This window comes from Micromys minutus (assembly GCF_963924665.1).
Source record: "Micromys minutus genome assembly, chromosome: 18".
In the NCBI taxonomy this organism is placed as follows: Eukaryota; Metazoa; Chordata; class Mammalia; order Rodentia; family Muridae; genus Micromys; species Micromys minutus.
In genome coordinates this window covers 51,037,407-51,057,341 of record NC_137953.1, presented here as the reverse complement: position 1 = coordinate 51,057,341, position 19,935 = coordinate 51,037,407, and the positions used below count along the sequence as shown (strand labels likewise).

The 19,935-nt window shown below is 39.0% G+C and overlaps 1 protein-coding gene across 2 annotated transcripts in view; it reads right to left on the bottom strand.

Annotated features, from left to right (window-relative positions):
- The window catches only part of CWF19L2 (CWF19 like cell cycle control factor 2), a gene marked incomplete at its 5' end in the record, with an annotated part of 52,095 nt that overhangs the window by 10,792 nt on the left and 21,368 nt on the right, over positions 1-19,935 (bottom strand). For both annotated transcript variants that reach the window (XM_080932488.1, XM_080932487.1), the window contains 7 exons: positions 958-1,113; positions 3,352-3,468; positions 5,258-5,470; positions 8,140-8,277; positions 9,849-9,965; positions 12,788-12,880; positions 15,349-15,433. In XM_080932488.1, the coding sequence (XP_080788614.1) occupies positions 958-1,113; positions 3,352-3,468; positions 5,258-5,470; positions 8,140-8,277; positions 9,849-9,965; positions 12,788-12,880; positions 15,349-15,433 (919 nt within the window). The remainder of the gene's footprint in view (positions 1-957; positions 1,114-3,351; positions 3,469-5,257; positions 5,471-8,139; positions 8,278-9,848; positions 9,966-12,787; positions 12,881-15,348; positions 15,434-19,935) is intronic.

Sequence of the window (19,935 nt, the reverse complement as noted above, 5' to 3'; positions counted from 1 at the left end):
GACTGACAGGACACGGGGACCCCAATAGAGGACTTAGAGAAAGGACTGAAGTAGCTGAAGGGCTTTGCAACACAATAGGAAGAACAACAATATCAACCAACCAGACCCCCACAGAGCTCCCAGGGACTAAACCACCAACCAAAGAGCACACACGGAGGGGCCATGGCTCCAGTCGCATATGCAGCAGAAGGTGGCTTTGTCTGGCATCAGTGGAGAAGCCCTTGGTCCTTGAATGCTAGCTTCCCTGGTGTGGGGAATGCTATGGTGGTAGGTGGGAGGGGGAGCATCCCCATAGAAGCAGGGTGAGCAGGAGGGGAGAGGGAGGACTGACATTTAAAGGTAAATAGGTAAGATATCCAATGGAAAAAAGGAAAGAAAAAGAATGTTACACAGTTTGATCTGCAGTAACTGGGACACTGTAAACTAAGAGAACTTTTCTGCCTAACCAAACACTACAGAAAGATCTAAAAGGAAACGTCAGTTTAGCTGGGCTATCCGGATGGATTTACTGTAATGTGGTTTTTAAAAATTAAAAAATAAAAATGCCAAAAAAGAGGAAAAAAGTTAACTAGATAGGTACTAACACATTTTAAGGTGAAATTAGTATTCAACTAAACCAAATTTATATATATCTTACAGGTTGTTATTCCTATTTGTGAACGCAGGAGTTTACTTTTATATAGTTATGACTTGACATGGTAAAACAATGATTTAATTAAAAAGGAAACTGGAAGTTACTATTTGATAGCTTATTTATACTTCTAAGCAAACCACTAAACAAAAAAGTTCAAAATTCTTCATACAAAAATGTGCTTGAACTATTATATGCTTTACCTCCCTTTTGAATCTAAAATCTGGTATTGATATTAAAAAAAAAAAAAACATTACTATAAATACATCCCCAAAACCAAATGATGAAAAAAGAAAAGAATGTATGAAAAAACCTTTTATAATTACCTTAAAATAGATGGGAGCCATATCAGCCACTTCCTTTGGGAGAGGGACACACTCATAGACCATGTGACACTGTTTCTTCAAACCCATATTAGTCTCCAAGAAGATACAGTCCAATCCTCTCTCTTCAAACATTTGTACCAATGATTTCCGGAACATCTAGAGGAAGAGGGAAACGAAGACAGGCACATATTCAAGAACTTCTTTACATTTGCAAATGCTTTCATCCTAAAAACTTCTGGTTAGATGGAATAATTTGACATAATCAACTGCATTAAAGGACAAATTTTCTTCAAGCTCAATATTAAAAAAGAATACTATAGAATCTGGATCTTTCTAGTTTGCAATTTGTTGTTGTTCAATTATGTTTTGATGAAACTGTCTGTACATTTTCTACCAAATTCTACCCAGGTTAAATCCAGTGTTATCGGTCAGTATATAAGAAGAAAACAACTGAAGAAGAGCTCATGCATCTTAAAACCATATTTTGTGTGAAGTGAAATCACTTTTGAAAATATATAATAAACTGATATATAAACAGGACTAGTCGCCCACGCCTCCTCAGCCCTCTGTAGATCTCAGTCACCCACGCCTCCTCAGCCCTCTGTGGACCTCAGTCACCCACGCCTCCTCAGCCCTCTGTGGACCTCCGTCACCCACGCCTCCTCAGCCCTCTGTAGATCTCAGTCATCCACGCCTTCTCAGCCCTCTGTGGACCTCAGTCACCCACGCCTCCTCAGCCCTCTGTGGACCTCCGTCACCCACGCCTCCTCAGCCCTCTGTGGACCTCAGTCACCCACGCCTCCTCAGCCCTCTGTGGACCTCAGTCACCCACGCCTCCTCAGCCCTCTGTGGATGTCAGCACTCCAGAGCCATGTGTAACATGTAGTGACCTTCCTTTCACAAGGAAACTTTAATACCACTCTGCATACAACAATTTGACCTTTCCTCCCTCCCTCGGCTTTTCATGATACCTCTGGCTTCCTGAAGTATAACAATGTAGCCTGTTACAGGAAATACTATACGAGATACCTTTGAACACATTTGTGATCTGCTGTTCTCATGTTACTGTGAATGTCACATTTTTGTGCTCACTATCTAGTGGACTGAATGTTTTATCTACCTTGAAGTCTTTTACCACATATCTTAATTCCTCACAAAAAATACATAATATATAATATATAATGTATCATGTATCATGTATAATGTATAATATATCATGTATAATGTATAATATATAATATAATATGTAATATGTAATGTAATATATAATGTATAATGTATAATGTATAATATATAATATATAATGTATAATGTATAATATATAATATATAATATATAATATATAAGTCCTGCAATAATTCTAAAGATCAAATCTCCATACTTCTTACTTTCCATTAAGAAACTTTTTTTCATATCAAAAATAATTCATCTATCATTAGAGTTGTGACAACATGTTAGACTAATGAACTCTGAAAGTACCAACTTTACAAAGCCCTGAAATAAAATGTATTTCACAAAATGCAGGTATATATGTTCTTTTTTGGAATGTCTGTCCACATTCTACACTGTCATCTCTTTTAAAGTTTTGAAATTGCACATTTTCTAACCTGGGTCCTCTGTAACCTTGACTCAGCTGAAAGCACTAAAGAAAATAAGAATGTGCTTTCCTTCTTAATCACTGTAAAGCCTTGAAATAATTAAGAAACTATTTATCCCATCATGTGCCTTTTAATCTCTCAAAGAATCAGCCATCAAACTGTATACCTGACTCATAAGAGAGTTCAGAGCCAGGGCACACTATGATGGGAACACAGAGGGGACAGGGGCACTATGGAGAGAGCACAGAGGGGACAGGGGCACTATGAAGGGAACACAGAGGGGACAGGCACACTATGACAGGAACACAGAGGGGACAGGCACACTATGACAAGAACACAGAGGGGACAGGGGCACTATGACAGGAATACAGAGGGGACGGGGCACTATGACGGGAACACAGAGGGGACATGGGTTGGGTACTAGCACAGTCACAATAGGAGTGAGGGCCAAAGGCAAACAGTAAGTGCTGCCTACACCTGGCTTCACAGCTTTTATTCTCTGAAACTTTCTCCTTGGCTACAATTTAATAAGAATGATTATCTCAAACTGCAAAAAGCACTAATTAGAAACCCAATTGACTTTTTAAAAGTAATTACTTTGTCAGTTCACTTAGTTAACAAAAGATTTCAACAAAAGGAGTATGTGAGAAAAATAAAAGTGATGAGAGATGAAAACATGACAATCTACAGACACCTATAAATCGTCACGTAAAGACATCATCAAATCGGTGTAAATTTATCATAATCATTTGCAGAGCCTCCTCACAAGCCTTACAATGAGCCGTGTAGAACTGACCTGAATCTCCTCCCAGACATCTTCATCTAACACAGTGGCTGCTTGATGATGCTGCAAAGGGACGATCAGGCAGTGCCCTTCAGTAAGGGACCGGAAATTGGGCAAACATAAATAAACCTAGGGGCAAATTCCAACGGTTATATGTTATTTGGCCATTTGTAGCAGATGAGACTACAGCAGTGAGGTCATGGGAACTACCAGGGCAGTCTGGACGGTGAGACCTAGTTCATCTTAATACCCCCATACTCTCAAGACATAATGGGAATGGCTTCTGAAAACTGGGAATTTAGAATACAAGTCAAGACATTACAGACTAAGACTTCCCAAATAAAAATAAGAACAAATGTCACCTGACCTTTCATCTGAGAGAGCTGCATACATACAAGCACTGAAGATGCCCTGAGCTAATCTTTAGTCTCCTTAATAGCCAATTATTGCTCTCCTCTGTGCGCAACACCCCTGTGACCAGTATGTCAGTCTTTCAGGACGTACAACCCAGCACTAACCTCTACCAACCAAAAGCTACAACGTCTCAGAATAATGAAATTTCCTAGCTGTTCTCAAAATTGCCAACCTTTCCACCGATATATACAAGAGATCTTGATGTGTTTTCTTTTTCCTTATTCTGTAACTCTAAAAATATTTAAAAATTGTTACCACGTTGAAAAATGAAACGTGGGTGACATAAATCAGTGTGCCATGGCTGTGTTCATTCATACTGGGCTCTAGAACTCTTCCTTTGTAAGGAGAGCTGTTTTCTTCTATAGACAATATAAATTATGTGTTACCAGCCAGGCAATTGCTCTTATTATGGGACCACAGTTCCCTGGCAACAGCCAGGTATGCCAGGCTCACTATGAAAGGAACATTTGCCCCCTCCTCAATCATTTACCCTCCTACTCTCTGCCCCTTCCCTCCCTCTCTCTTTTCCCCACCCAGCTCTCCCCACATGTTCCTGGCTGGCCTCTCCCCTCTCCCTTCCCATAACCTAAATAAACTCTATTCCATACTCCATCTGTTGTATGGCTTGTACCCCAAGGAGAACAGATGTCCCTCTAGCTTTCTTCCTTCTTTCCCTTCTGAGCCAAGCGTTCTTATTCGCTGGCACCTCAGAGAAGACTTCTAGAAAAAACTTTTCAAAATATGGCCCCTCCATAATTTTATTCCTCACTTTATGACAATATGCTTCTGAATTGCAGTGACTGATTATCTGCTTATTTTATTACATTTCAATAGAAGACAACTTTATAAGTGTAACTGCCTATGGCACTTGCCTAGGCAGATGCCAAAATTCAAACTTCAGTAGTGCCCTCCAAAAAAACCTTTAAATGAATTTTAAAATCATTCTGATTTTTACTTTTCCATGACAATGAAAATTTGGCCCCTAATGTACACAATGTGAGAAATAATCACCAACACAAATTTACTGAAATAAGATCCTTAGAACACCATGGTTAACAAAGGTTATCTCTGTATTCACAAAGCTCAAAGACTTGGGGAATGGCCCAACTAACGAGTCAAAGGAACTTGAAAAAAGTGTTCAAACTGCCATAGTCTCTGAGAAATCAAATGCATGTCATGAATAACTAAGTAAATAAATGAAAGCTGCTTTGATTCAGGTTCTTAGGAGAGATTTTAGTGCTGAAATCAATTCCATCATTAGGTCAAAAAGTTTGGAAACAGCAGAGTCAGAATTTGATTCTTAACAAAATCACACAAAACATAGGTTGAGACATTGAAATACTGACACTTGGTTTACCAAGAACCCTAAGAACTACGGTCACTTGGAGAACAAAAATATGTAAAAATTAGAATAAGTAAAAATCTTCAAAATCTTTATAAAAATCTGAAGAGCGAGTACATCTGTCTCTGCTGAAATTGAACTTGTCTATATTTTATTTCTTACCTTCTCACCAAGTGCAACAATAAGATGCTTGGGGAACTGAGAACTGTCAAAACAGTACAGACACTTGGCCATTTGTGTAGCAAGACTCTGGTGCTCAGCAATTGCTCTTCTCCTCTGGCTCTCTTCTTTCTTACCAAGACGTTCTTTCTCAGATGCTTTGGAGACAAACATGTCATCTAGAGTATAATAGTCTCCATCTGATTTTCCCATGAACTGAAAAATCAAAATAATAACAGTGGGAGATAAAAGGTAGTAGTTAATATTTTGTTGAATAATAGAATCCTAAAGACCTATCTGTAAATATTATGATACAATCTATAATTTATAAATGGTTAAAATTAAGCTTGAGCTCAAAAAAAAAAAAAAATCAATCCATGTATCATTACTGAGGCCACCCTCAACTTCATCACAGTAAAAGTCCCTGAATCCTTAATAAGTATAAATTCATGATATCCAGTTACTTTTCTAGTATTATAATATTCAGATTATTACTGTGTTTATTTAAGCTGAAAGAAAACCAAAATGCAGTGGTTAAGCTATTTGTAAACACGGTACATACAATATATAAAAACGCAAATATTGTTCCATTTGATCTCTACAACTCTGACTCTCTCCAGCATATAGACAAACACAAATTTTATGACCCTGATTAAAAACTGCATCTCTATGTTGCATATAAGGCTAAATACAAACATGGCTATAGCCTAGAGAAAAAATGATGGATATAGATGTTTGGTATAAGGTAAAGACTCATAAGCAAAAGTGACCGCTCTCGTAATCTAGCACCAATGACTTGAACACGTCTGGCCACACCTAGTCACTCTCTATGGTCTACAAAGCCAGTGCTAACATTCTGAGGCACTGTCACATACCAGCTTGCACATGCTCTCTGACCTGTCTTTTCATTCTGCCATTCTTCTCATTCTTCAGCTGGAGCTTTAGATTTACTTGTCACCTCCAGGAAGAAATGTCCTCAACTATGCCTGCCCCTCCAGAGCATTACCATCAGTCTTGTAAAGACTGAACTCTGTTCACTATTCGTGGGCTTGTTTCTTCTTTTTTACTACATTATCTTCCCGTAGATACTTTAAAAAAAATCAAATATAAAGCAAATATAAGTGTATCTTAGCAGCCTTTTTAAACAATTTAAAGACAGAGTAGCTCTATTTAAGTAAAAGAATATTTCTAATTAAAGATTATGAAGGATAAAGAATGGTCATGCTTTAATTCTAGCACACTGAAGGCAGAAGCTAGTGAATCTCTTTGAGTTTAAGGTCATCCCAGTCAAAATAGTGAGTTTCAAACCAGCAAGGGCTACATATTGAAGCCTTGTCCCTAAAAGAACTCTTTACAGGCAACATAGTGCAATCCTATCTATCCTCAAACCAAGCAAACCAGAGTCTACACTGAAAAACTGGGAATCAGACCAGTCTTTCCTAGCAATCATCAGAGATGGGAACAGAAAAACCCACAACTGGAAAGTGAGAAAGACCTTAGACCACTCAGTCCTAAATATGGCGTCTTCACCAAATTTCTTCCCTCAAGATTCCTGAAGCTATGCAGAAGACAAAGTATGAAGAGGTAGTAAGAGCCAGTGGGGACAGAAGACACCAAGTTTCTTCCAAACACAAGAGGTTTGACAGACACGCTAACTCAGACTCTCAGCTGGCATTCACACATCTAAACAGACCCAACGCATGTGGGGTTCCAGCACTGAGCCGTGAAATGGGCCTAAGCCCCCGGCCTTAGTCCAGAGCTTTCAAGTGTTAACCGTTAGCTCGGGAAAGTTCCTTTTCCCCAACAGTCTCACTGAGCATGCGAACCACTTAAAGGAGGCTCCATGCATTTGGCTGTGGGTTGATGTCTATTTGCAGGTGAGGGCAGGCACAAGATAAGGCAAGGCCTGTGATTGGGCAGTGAAAGAGAAAGGCGGGTTCTTTTGAGAGGTGGGAGATTTAGAAGGAGGAAGAAAACAAGATGGAGGAGGACCTGAGCCTTCAAACAGCCACAGGTGGCTATGAGTCTTCTAAGGGATGGATTAGTACAGGAAAACATGTATTAGCGAGGTGGGCTGTTTATATCAATATCAACTGGCTCTGAGCTTACTGGGTGGACATTTTGGGGGTTGAGAATTTACTAATTCTAGTAATTCTCTAGAATATAATCTAATTGATAAATTACAAACCTCTAGAGTTTTGATTTTGCTGGGTTACAGGGATTTGTGACAGCTAACCACGACAGGGCCGGTTGTTGCATGGGGCTGGAGTGGCAGCAATCCACCATGGGGCTAGCCATGGCAGCGAGATCGCTGCTAGGGCCAGAGAGTAGCCGGCACTTGCATGGCATGGTGTCTTTTCCTTTTTAATATTTACTGCTACAGCAGGCCACCACAATACAACCTCAATGGTATTTTTGGAGACTTTGTTTTTTTAATCTCATAATGCTTTACTTAGGCACAACTTACTTAGATTGCTCATGGATGCATTATTTAGAATTACTGGACTTTTGCTTGTATATTGTGGATTCTAAATTTGTACTTTTATGTGTGTATGTTTTCTTGTGCTTCTTTGTTTTTTAATTTGTATGTTTTCTAGAGAAGAGAGAGAGCATGGAGTTGAATGGATGAGTAGGTGGGGAAGATTTGGGAGAAGAATAAATATTATCAGAATGTATTGTATGAAAGAATTGTTTTCACTTAAAATACTAAAAAAGAGTCCACAATATTTGCCCTAATATTTTCCATTTAATTATTTACCATGTAAAAAAGTTCAACTTAATGAAATAAACTAAGATTAGAGACTGTCGGATCTCTTTAATGTCTACATCACTGTCAATTTGACGAATCAGTTCCTCAAAATGCAAAGGTTTGCTGGGACTCTTACCTTAGATGCAATTTTCATGAAAAGTCCATTTTGATCAGTATCTGTTCCCATTTTCTCATTCTTGACTAAATCATTGAGACTCAAATGATCGTCATCGGGAAAGTATCGGACCCTTTCTTTATCCTCATGGGTTGAAACCTAGCAAAGTGAGCATAATAAAGTTTCCCCAGACGCTTTGAATGGATTATCCATAAATCTGTTAATAAAAATACAAGACCCTACCACATATCACAATTGTTCCTTCCATGTGAAAGAAAAGTCCATTAAGTGTAAAGAAGTCTACTTAGTACTCCGTGCCCTTCCTGTCTTCCTTTCCAGAAGAAAGCACACTAGCTGATTGCCAAGTTTCATGAAAGATTGTAACTGTCCTTTCCCTCTCTCTCTCTTCTGCTTTTCTTACAGTTAAAATTCCTTCCCACTGTGGGAGGAAGACTGACAGTATTCAATCAGGAAATCGGTATATAAAAAACAGAGGTGAAGGTTCACTGCTGTCCCTCCCTCACACACACAGTATCAGTCTCAATAGAATGGCACAAGGAGTCAGGCCTCTGGAGAGGTAATCAGGTCATAAGGTTAGTATCCTGCAAGACAAGACAGCACTTGTTCTGTCTCTGCTCTCTGTTGTTTGAAACTAAAATGAGAAAGCATCACTGTAAACCAAGATGCTGACTCTACCAGTGTCTGTTGGCCAGGCCATCTCCCCGGCTGTTCTGACAGGCAGACTGATAAAATATTTACTTCTAATAACAAGTTTGTTATCATTGTCTACTCTGACACGGCTCTTATTTCTTCACTAACCTGAATGTAATTTGCTACAATTTCCCGGGCTTTACATACTAACCATCTAGCCTACGCTCAAATGTAAATTCCAGCCCTGAATGACTGTATCTCTAACTTTAGTCACTTATTTAGATTGATCAGTGATATGCAATTCAAAATAGCATCTGACTGTGTTTATGGATTTCTAGTCAGTTCTGCTGTTTTATATATTCAATCTTTTATTTTTCTTCACATCTCTCCAACTTCCCCAGTCCTTCCTTTACATCAGCAGTATTGATCTCATTTCTATTTATTGATTGAATTAACTAGTATCTATAGCAGAATAGGCACTGAACAATTAATCAGTATTTGACAAAAATTCCCAATAAATAATCACTTGTGTATTCAGTTGTTATCTATATGATATTCAAATTTAAAACAAAAACCTAACTTAAGGAAAGTGAATTAAATGTGTTGTTTTCACCACCTTTCCAAATGCTTGGGGCAGTGCTAAAAACTAATTGCCAAAGCTGAAAGACAGAAAAGAAAATAAGGTGCTTAAAAGTTCACAGCACCTACATAATTAACACATTACTGTGTATAGACACCCTATTTTCAGGCCTCAAATTAAGTGTCTACAAGGATAACAGATCTAAGAGGTCAAGATTTTCAATGGACAATATGGAAAACATAAGACACTGAATACAAAATCAAAGAAATGTACATCAAAACTAAAATTGTGGAGAGCCTTCTGTGTGCAGTCACTGAGAAAGACACAGCTGAGTTGTTTGGCTGGTATAAACGGTAAAAAGATACAACTAAGAATAAAACTCATGATTTCTTATTTTCCAGTGTTTTCATTTCAAAAATTTCTAGTCTAATTAATACAGAAGGAACTCAAAAGAGAAAGAAATGTGGATCAGTGATATAAAAGCATATGCTAGACATACTCTCTGTCTCTTCCTCCTTCCTGCTTTCACAGCCGGGGTTTCTCTAGGGCTGCTCACCGGCCACGTTCTTCCAGACTCATCTGTCTGAGTAAGGATTACTTCTTGTTCATCTTCATGCTATGGAAAGGTTGAATTAATATTTGAAAAACTCAAAAACTGGTAAATTTCTACACTTAAGAACAACAAAGTACAGGAAAGACACTACAAGTTCATTTTACTATTGTAATCATTTAACTATAGAAACAACCTTGAAATACTTCTGCTACTGTTTTTAACTGAGCATACTGGGTGTTGAACCTAAGGCCTCACATTCAATAAATACCAAATAAGCTATAGCCCAATCTAATGTTTGATTCTGAAGTCTTACTCAATTGTCCAGAGTACCTTTGGACTAACTGGTAGGGGTGGGGTAGGAGACTTGGTTTGCTTGAACACAGTTCCCCCTCACTAGTCATTCAGAGTTTGACCATGCTCAGATGAGAATATGGACAACATAAATTAGAACTGGTATGCTTTTCTTTTTCTTCTTCTGCTTTCCTATTTTCCAGAGAGGGCACAGGGTAGAGGGGGTGGATCCCTGGATGACAACGTACCAATACTGTATTAAGTGTGTATGAGAAACCCATCTCTGATGTAGTGCACAGCATATGTGCACTCATACACTTACAACCTGTAACCAGGCAACCATTGCCAAATTAGTCTTTTCAAAGTAGCTATTGCAATGACATTAACGTGTCCTTGTCTTGACACTTTTCAAGTATCTTTTATGTGTCCCGCTCATCAAAAGTTATTAGGTTTCACACAGTTTAAAGACATCATCTTTCCTAAAAAAATTGTAGCCAAATGTAACATGACACAACATAAACATAAAATGGCATAACATAAAATAGAAGTTTTCTTGATGAACATGGCTGTCATTAGTAATAATAAGAGCATTAAGTGATACATTCATTAAAGATCATTGAAAAGAAGCAAATTAAATTATTCACGTTCCAAGCTCCTCCTCAAGTCAGAACTCAATAAAAAATTAATTCCATTTACATTTAACAGCTCCGGTGTTGAAGAAATAAAATACATCCTTATTACTGTTTTTATAGGAATTTACTCTTCTCCAAATATTTAATCAAGATTAAAGACTATCACTACTTTTCACCCTTAATTGTTGCTTGAGATGTTATAGTTTAAACCTTTTTACCTGTCCCTTTGCTAGAAAATGTAAAGATGGGAAAACATAATAATGTGGCTTCTGATTTTATTATACTGTGAAAGCTGCTCTCTATTCTAATACTAAAGACTTTCCAGTTGTTATTTATATAATCATATTCCTTATTTGTAAGTGTCTTACTATGTGTATCACATTCCCTAGTCTGAGATTCTTAGTTTTGTGCGGACACGTGCACAGTGGTGTATATATGTACGCATGCAAATGAGACCAGAATGACCTTCAAAGTGGTTCTTTGACCTCCTGTTTTGCTTTGTTCTTTTTATAATGATTTCTTACTGGACCAAGTAGGTCGGGCTGGCTAGGTAATATGCCCCAGGAATCTGCCTATCTCCACTGTCCCAGGACTAGGGTTACCATGTTTTATTACATGGATTCTAGAGATCCAGCTCAAGTACTTTACTGACTGAACCATCTACTAAGGTCTTGAAATTTTTATGCCTTTCTACCCTTAATAACTCAATCAGCAATTATTTCCAGCATCTGACCTCGAGGTATAGCTTCACTTAGGCATTGCTCCCATAAGAATTATTAATATACAGAACGCTAGGTTCACCTTCTGTTACATCTTAGAGATATCTGTTATGTGCTGATAATTCCAAGATTTACTGATGTGCGACCACGAAAGACAGCCTGGTTCCTGGTTGAGCTAGAAACCGCAGAGACCCTGAAGAGATGGTAGGCACTTTGCCTGTTCCTGGGCACTAGGCCTGTCACTAGCCACAACCCCCCATAGATCTGTGGCCATCAGTCACATATGGGTAACGCCCAAGCCCCTCCACAGGTGGAGGACATGAAGATCAAGCAGGCGCAAGGCAGATCTCCATTTTAATGAGGTACCTAAAGGCCTGAAGGGCTTAGCCGATAAGCTTTCCTTCCCAGACACTATACTGCCTGCAAAGGATATTTCATCTCAGGCCTACCCTGAGGGTTTTACACATCCACTTTCTGCCATGACAATAAATGCCTTAAAACCATGGACCGCCTCTCTTCATCGAGATCTGTGGGGAGACAGAGCTGCCGTCTAATGTCCCCTCAAAGGCCTCTCTGTGCTCCCAGCCACGACCACCAAGCCTAGTTCAAGCCAACCGCTGACAAGTCAAGAGCTCTTCCTGCAGGACCAGGGAGACCTCCCTCCCCCTCCCACCTGGCCCCGGGCTACATCCAGCCCCCGAGCCCCCCACTCTGTTCTCACTCTTCCACGGCATCCAGTGGCTCCTGGGTGTGCAAGAGCCTGAGAATCAGACAACCCCAACCTCCTTGCAGGCCGGGGACCCAGAGCTGTGTCCCACAGCTTCCCTAAGCATGGGGTAAGCCCAGTCAAGCTCCCGCATCCTGCCTCCCTGACTGGTGATGCCGACACAGAGCAGACTCAGACCCCATAACCTACACACTGACTGTTACTGCCCCTTCATCCCCACTCACAGGAAAGTTCTACGCAGGTAAACGGTTTGATAAGTAAATAAACAAACCATAGATAAAACAGTTTGCCTGGTATAAAATTAATATCTAATTCAAGTATCTGAATTACGTATACAAAAAGAATTTAAAAACTACGGCCTGCAGAATCTAGAATGAAAGCAGATATCGTCGGCCCTAGGACGAGGCTTCCATGATGGGATACTGGTAAAATTTACACACAGACACCTAGTGTTACAGCAGCAATAATATTAACTAAGTAATAATATACATGATCACATAAGCTTTTATTACTTACCTCTACCCCTGATCTTTTTGCTGGTGCCTGTGTAATGGGTCCTTTAAATTTATTTGCCTCTTTAAGCTGGGCTTTAAGTTGTTCAGCTAATTCCTTCAGAAAAAAAGACAGTGAGCTGTAGTATTAAATTTTTCATTACAGTATATATCAAAAATGTAAAACAGAAAACAGCTTAGTAAAAAGCCCTACAATGAAAAGCTAACTTCAATCATCAATTCAACTAAATTTTAATAAGCATACCTCAGATACGAATTGCTAGATGAACGCACTGTATACGGTTTTGAGGTGAATAGTTTTAAGAAAGTGTATTTTGAAAAGCACAAATATGGAAGAAATATACTAGAAATACATTAAGAATCACACTTTCGTAATATCTTAGGTATTACAAATTTCTAATATGGAAACCAGTTATCTGTCATAGGAAAAAAAATCACACCACAAAAACTTGTATTTTCTTCATTTCTGAGAAGAAATTTACATAAAACCTTTGAATATATTCCCTATATCAGAAAGCATAAAAAGTTCAAGGGGCACTTACATCGAAATGTAAGCTAAGCCCATGCTTATGAGAGTAAGTGGTTACTAGTAGAGATGTTCGAGCTTTGCTGCTCTGCTATATGAAGTTAACATAAGTTAGTTGCTGGGCAATCACCATGGGTGAGTCAGTGGTTCCTACCAACCTAAGAAGCACCGACACTTTTGTCTTCCTTCTTGAGCTTCATATGGTCTGTGAATTGTTTCTTGGGTGTTCCGAGCTTTGGGGCTAGTGTTCACTTATCAGTGAGTGCATACCATGTGTGTTCTTTCGTGACTGGGTTACTGCACTATCAATTCACCTAAGAATTTCATGTAGCCATTGTTTTTAATAGCTGAGCAGTACTCCACTGTATAAATGTACCACATTTTCTGTTTCCATTCCTCCATATCCAATGGCATAAGCCACTGTTCAGGAAAATTTCCCCTGTGCCTATGTATTCTATGCTCTTCCCCACTTTCTCTTCTATTCGTTTCAATGGATATGGTTTTATGTGAGGTCTTCGATCCACTTGGACTTGAGCTTTGTACAAGGAGATAAAAATGGGTGAATCTGCATTCTTCTGCATGCTGAGTCCCAGTTGAACCAGCACCCTTTGTTGAAAATGCTGTCTTTTTTCCACTGGAGGATTTTAGCTCCTTTGTCAAAGATCAAGTGACCATGAATATGTGGTTTCATTTCTGAGTCTTCAATTCTATTCCATTGATCTACCTGCCTGTCTTTGTACTAATACCATGAGGTTTCTATCATGATTGATCTGTAATACAGCTTGAGATCAGGGATGGTGATTCCCCCAGAAGTTTTTTTATTGTTGAGAATAGTTTTCAATATCCCAGGATTTATTTTTTATTCCAAATGAATTTGTAAATTGCTCTTTCTAACTCTATGAAGAATTGAGTTGGAATTTTGATGGGGATTGCATTGAATCTGTAGACTGCTTCTGGCAAGATGGCGATTTTTACTATATTAATCCTCCCAATCCATGAGCATGGAAGATTTTCCATCTTCTGAAATCTTCTTCAATTACTTTCTTCAGAGATTTGAAGTTCTTGTCATACAGATCTTGCTTGGCTAGGGTCACACTAACAAGGTATTTTATATTATTTGTGACTATTGTGAAAGATGTCATTTTCCTAATTTCTTTCTCAGCATGTTTATTCTTTGAGTAGAGGAAGACTACTGCTTATTTGAGTTAATTTTATATCCAGCCACTTTGCTGAAGTTGTTTATCAGCTGTAGGAGTTGTCTCATGGAATTTTTGGAGTCACTTAAGTATACTATCAATCATCTACAAATAGTGATATTTTGACTTCTCCCTTTCCAATTTATATTCCTTTGACCTCCTTTTGCAGTCTAATTGCTCCAGCCAGGACTTCCAGTACTATGTTGAATAGGTAGGGGAACAGTGGGCAGCCTTGTCTAGTCCCTGACGTTAGTGTGGCCCCAAGATTCAGGTTAAGTTTCATTTTAAGGAAGTGATGAGCACTGCTGTGCTGCATAAAGCTCGCTGGTTAAGAGCATTTGCTGCTCGTACAGAAGACAAGAGTTTAATTCTCAGCAGGTAGCTCAGGTGGCTCACAACTACCTATACCTCCACATCTCTTGAGGATCCAGTACATTTTTCTGGCCTCCATGGGCATCCCAATGTACATGAACATACAAGGACCCATACATGGACATTAATAAATGTTTTTAAAGAATATTAAATTTTTTCAAAAAGAAAATAAGTTAAAATGGAAATAAAACAAAGACACCCTTAACTCCTGCAGCTATATCTAAAAATAGAAATGTGCTTAAAAATAACCTTTTTTTCATAAATTTCAGAAATCTAATAAAGGGGAAATAATACTTATCTATTTCTCTAGTAGAGGAACTATAAGAGTAGTATTTCTAGATATTCTCAAGAATTGTTTTAGGAAATTAAGAAACAATAATTATCTTCAAAGCATGCCACAGCTAAATGGTGTAAACAATCCATGAGAGCGAAACATTCACTCTTCTCCAAGTGAAAACACAGGGTTCTTACCATATTCCCCAGCATTTCTGCCTTGATAATCTTGGCCCCCAACTTGTTCTTTTCATCAACACTCAAGATATAGCTGGACTCTGGACTGCAGGTAAAACAGGACAGGGGGAAAGTATACGTCATAAAGCAACCTCATGCATTAGCTTAACTCATTTCAACAAAACATTCAGCAAACAAAACAGTCAGTAAGTAGGTGACAGTTCTAACACATCTAGGGTGAACTCCATTTCAGATTCTGTTAAGAAGCCAAAAATGATCAATATCATACAGTTACAATAAAAACGGAAAAGAGTCCCAATAACTGTAAAATAGATAATATGCAAATTATTATATTTATATATGGTTATTATATGTTAATGTTTTATTTTAGTAATATTCTATACTAGTATTTAAAAATGGTGTTTTTGAATATTCAGTCAGTATACTTGTGCACACCTGTAATCTCAACACTCAGGAGACCAAATTTGGAAGTTGGCATGAGACAGAGGCCAGCTTGAGCTACATGATGAATTTGAGGCCAATCTGGGCTACACTGAGAGGCTCTGCTGCAGAAATGAACATAATCTATACTCATTCTAAGAAAGAAGTAAAACAAAAGTAGTTTAAAATTGAGATCTTGTGCAAATCTCAGAAAAGCCTCCTGTAAGAGAAAATGTCAGCCAACGTCAGATAACCCAATTAACTACCTAAGAATCAAGGCTACAAAACACAGGGAGGGTAAACCTCACAAGAGCCTGAAGGAGTTCAAAGCAAAGAACAGTCCTCCAAGTCCTGGTACGGGATGCCAAGGAAAAGAAAGCTCTGATGAGAGAGTGGCTCAGGGCCACCCTGGAATGTTCATCAACGCAATACCGATACTCGGAGAAACAACTTTACCAGTTGGTTAAAGAAATGATCTGAGGAATTCTGGTAATATTGCCTGGTCCCATGAGCCACAAAACATATTGGATACATAAGAAAATATTGAGTAAAATGCTTAGGAAATAATACCCCTTACAGTAAAATGCTGCTCGGAACTCAGATCAAAAATGTTAAAATTAAGTGGCAAACAAACGGTTTCCAACTTACATCTCAAAACAAAAGGCAAAATAAATAAATACATCACACATTCGAATGAAAACGTTCTTATGAAACCGATCAATCCATACAATGATGCATGTCAATAAACAATGGGGGAATGCAGCACTGATCAAGTAAATGTAATATCTACCACCCAAATATCAGATATGCAAGTATGTAGACGATTAAGAGAAACTCATAATTAAGAGTAAACTCTTAGCAAAATCAAAAGCCATCAGAACTTTCAGATATAAAAAAGTCATATTCAGTTACTAGTACAAATATCTCATTTGATCCTAATTAATAAAGATATTAAAGACATTTTAGCCAGGCTTGGTCGATCACATCTGTACCCAGAAAGACAGGAGGACAGAGTACTCAAGGACAGTGTGGCCTCTGTCAATGCAAAACCTTGTCTCAAAAGTACAACTAAGATGCAAACTGCACATCTACTCAGGAAAACTGCAACCAAGAAATTTAAAAAGCCCACAGAGTAATACTTTTAAAAGATCAGATTACTAACTATCCTGTATTAAAGGGCAGGTATTACTTATTGACATTTTTAATTAACAAAGGAGTTCTATAAATGTAAATATATAATGTGATATATGCAAAAGGATGAAAGATACACTGCCTCAATATTAGTCAAAGGAAAGTTGAAGTATTGCTGTCAATATGAGACAAATTACTGTACAACAGAAAGATGTTGTACCCTGGACAAAGAGGGTCATTTTCTAAGAAAAATGGACTGGGCTATCAAAGTACACAGGAATCCTACATCCATGTACCTAACAAGGAAGCTTCACAAAACAAAAACTGATAGTATTTCAGACTATTCCACAATGAAACTGCATTCCGGTGTTTCTAAACACGACAGAAGGTAAACAGAAAATGAGAAAGAATATGGAAGATGAATAACACCTAAGGGAGCTGCTGACGACTCACAGAACACACCACTCAACATCCAGGACACATTAGCTCAAGAATAAAACTGTTCACCAAATCAGACCACGCTTTGAGCCATACAGCTGGTTTTCATAGGAAGTGTAAGGAACCAGGCTGACTGAAGAATGTTTTCTATCAATGGAATTAAATTGGAGAGCAGTAACAAGCACTGCTAGATGGCGTTCAACTACCTGGGCCCTCAGCCAGCGCCAAGCAGAGAGACGGAAAACTGGAAGGCTGAACTGAATGAAAACGTAATGCAACCTCTCTATTTGTAGGGATCCTATAGGGGTTGACCTTGGAGAAAGCAGAGAATTCATGACTTACTAGAAACAACAGATATCAGGTTACAGCTTTAGTCAGCAGAAAAGTAAAACATCAAGCCAAAAGTAATGGGAATATAAGAAATAATTAAAAAGCAGAAATAAAATCATAGAAAAGTTCAATAAAACCAAAGTTGCTTTTTGAATGCAATCAATAAAGCAGGTAAAGAAAGCAGAAACATGGACTATCAACAAGAAAACAAGAGTAAAATCATTACTAGATATTCTTTTTTTTCAAATTATAATTACATGAATTTATTAATAACTGCTAGCAGGCAGACAGCCCTAATACACCAAAGCAAAGGCATGCTGTGAGAGAGCATCTAGAGGAAGGGTGGTTAAGACAGGCACCTCGATTATCTCATTGGTGTGGAAGGTATAGTGAGTATGACACTGCTTTTACTTCCCTCCACGGTGAGCTTTCTTGCTCCCCATATACAGCTGTAAAGAAGTTGTCTTAGTCCCTCATACACAGAGAGAAGGGGGTTTAGAAAAGCTAGCAGACAATTAATTGCTTCATACTGCTAGATGCTCTAAGCACTAACCGAAAAGACACAGAGTGCACACACTGACCTGTGGTTATACGATAAACAGTGAAGCTGTGGACTATAGCTGCTCACCAGGCTACACAGCCTGCTCGCCGCCAAGTGTTTCAACACAAAGAGGGGAAATGATGGTTCTAAGCTATTGGCAGGAACATAAAATGGCATGCCAGTCCTTGGAAACAGTCTCACATCGACTTAATATTTACAGTGGAAGCACTGTATGACCCAGTAAATCATCTCTTAGGAATGATGCAATAGAGAAGAAAGTATATGTATATGAGTGCATATTAAAGTTTTGTTGATAATGGTGCTAAACCATTATCAACAAATAAAGAAGCAGACTGTGGCTTACAAACCAATGATATCTTACCCATCAATAAAAAGGAATGAACTATTAATACACATAATATATCTTCACTCAAAAACAGAACAAAAACAAAACACCTGAACTGAGACATTAATATAGACTTCCTCTGTTCTCTCTCTGCCTTCTCCAACCTCTACTCAGACTCCTTTTTCCGAACTTTAAGACAGCATTTCTCTGTGTAGCCCTGATTGTCCTGGAACTCACTCTGCAGATTAAGACTGGCCTTGAACTCACAGAGATCTGCCTGTCTCTGCTTCCTGAGTGCTAGGATTAAAGGCATGAGGTACTAGTGCTGGCTCATGCCCTCATTTTTTAAATGATGCATCTGAGGGTAGTCTGGAAACGATGCCCACTCACACGTCCCATTGCCAGGCGATCCAACAAAGTGTGAGCTTGGTGCTAACTTGCCTTAGAGTGGAAGGCAGAAAAATGGCTGACTCCTCTGAGTCTGGCCACTGGCACCCATAACAGCCCCAAGACAAAGAAAGGGAGCCCAAGGAGGAAGAGTGGTTACATCCCAATACCTTCAATACAAGAAGAAAACTTTCTGTATCACCCAAAGGAGCCAAGGCACTTAAGGGAAGGAGAGCACACTGCCAAGGAGCAAAGACAACCAAGTGACAGGGACAAGAGACCTGCAGTCCACCACGCTGGAAGGGTATGGCATGGCTCCACCCAACTTAGACATGCCTGCCATCAACAACAAAAGCAACTTCAGGAAAGCTACCCTGCTAGATAGGACAGTGTCAAAGAAAGCCACGTCCAAATTCTTTCTCACCCCTCAAAAAAAAAAGAAAAAAGGAAGGAAGGAAGGAAGGAAGGAAGGAAGGAAGGAAGGAAGGAAGGAAGGAAGGAAGGAAGGAAGGAAAAAGAAAGAAAGAAAGAAAGAAAGAAAGAAAGAAAGAAAGAAAGAAAGAAAGAAAGAAAGAAAGAAAGAAAAGAGAAGAAAAAGAAAAAAGGAAGCCTTTCACAAGAAGAGAGCATCTTCAGGAAACTGTGACCATGGAGTCACAGATTCTGATGCGGACCCTGCTGTCTGTGAAGATGAAAAACAACCTGGCTCTGCGGAGAAGGCTGAGGACTTGGGGGCCATATGTCATGAAAAGAGAAGGCTGCAGAGGCAAGTGCTGCGATCTGTGACGACGGCGGCGGCTGCCCTGGCAGAAACATCAGTAGGAACCACCAACCTCGATGGCAGATGGAGGGAGTGGGCCCTTCTGAGGCCATGGCAGAGAGCTTCAAGGAACAACACAGGGCAGTGGCCAAAGCCTGGGACGCGTCTGACGTGAGCTGCTTGTACAGACCATCCACATTCAGGGGAACGGGGAGAAACTCCTAGATGACCTGC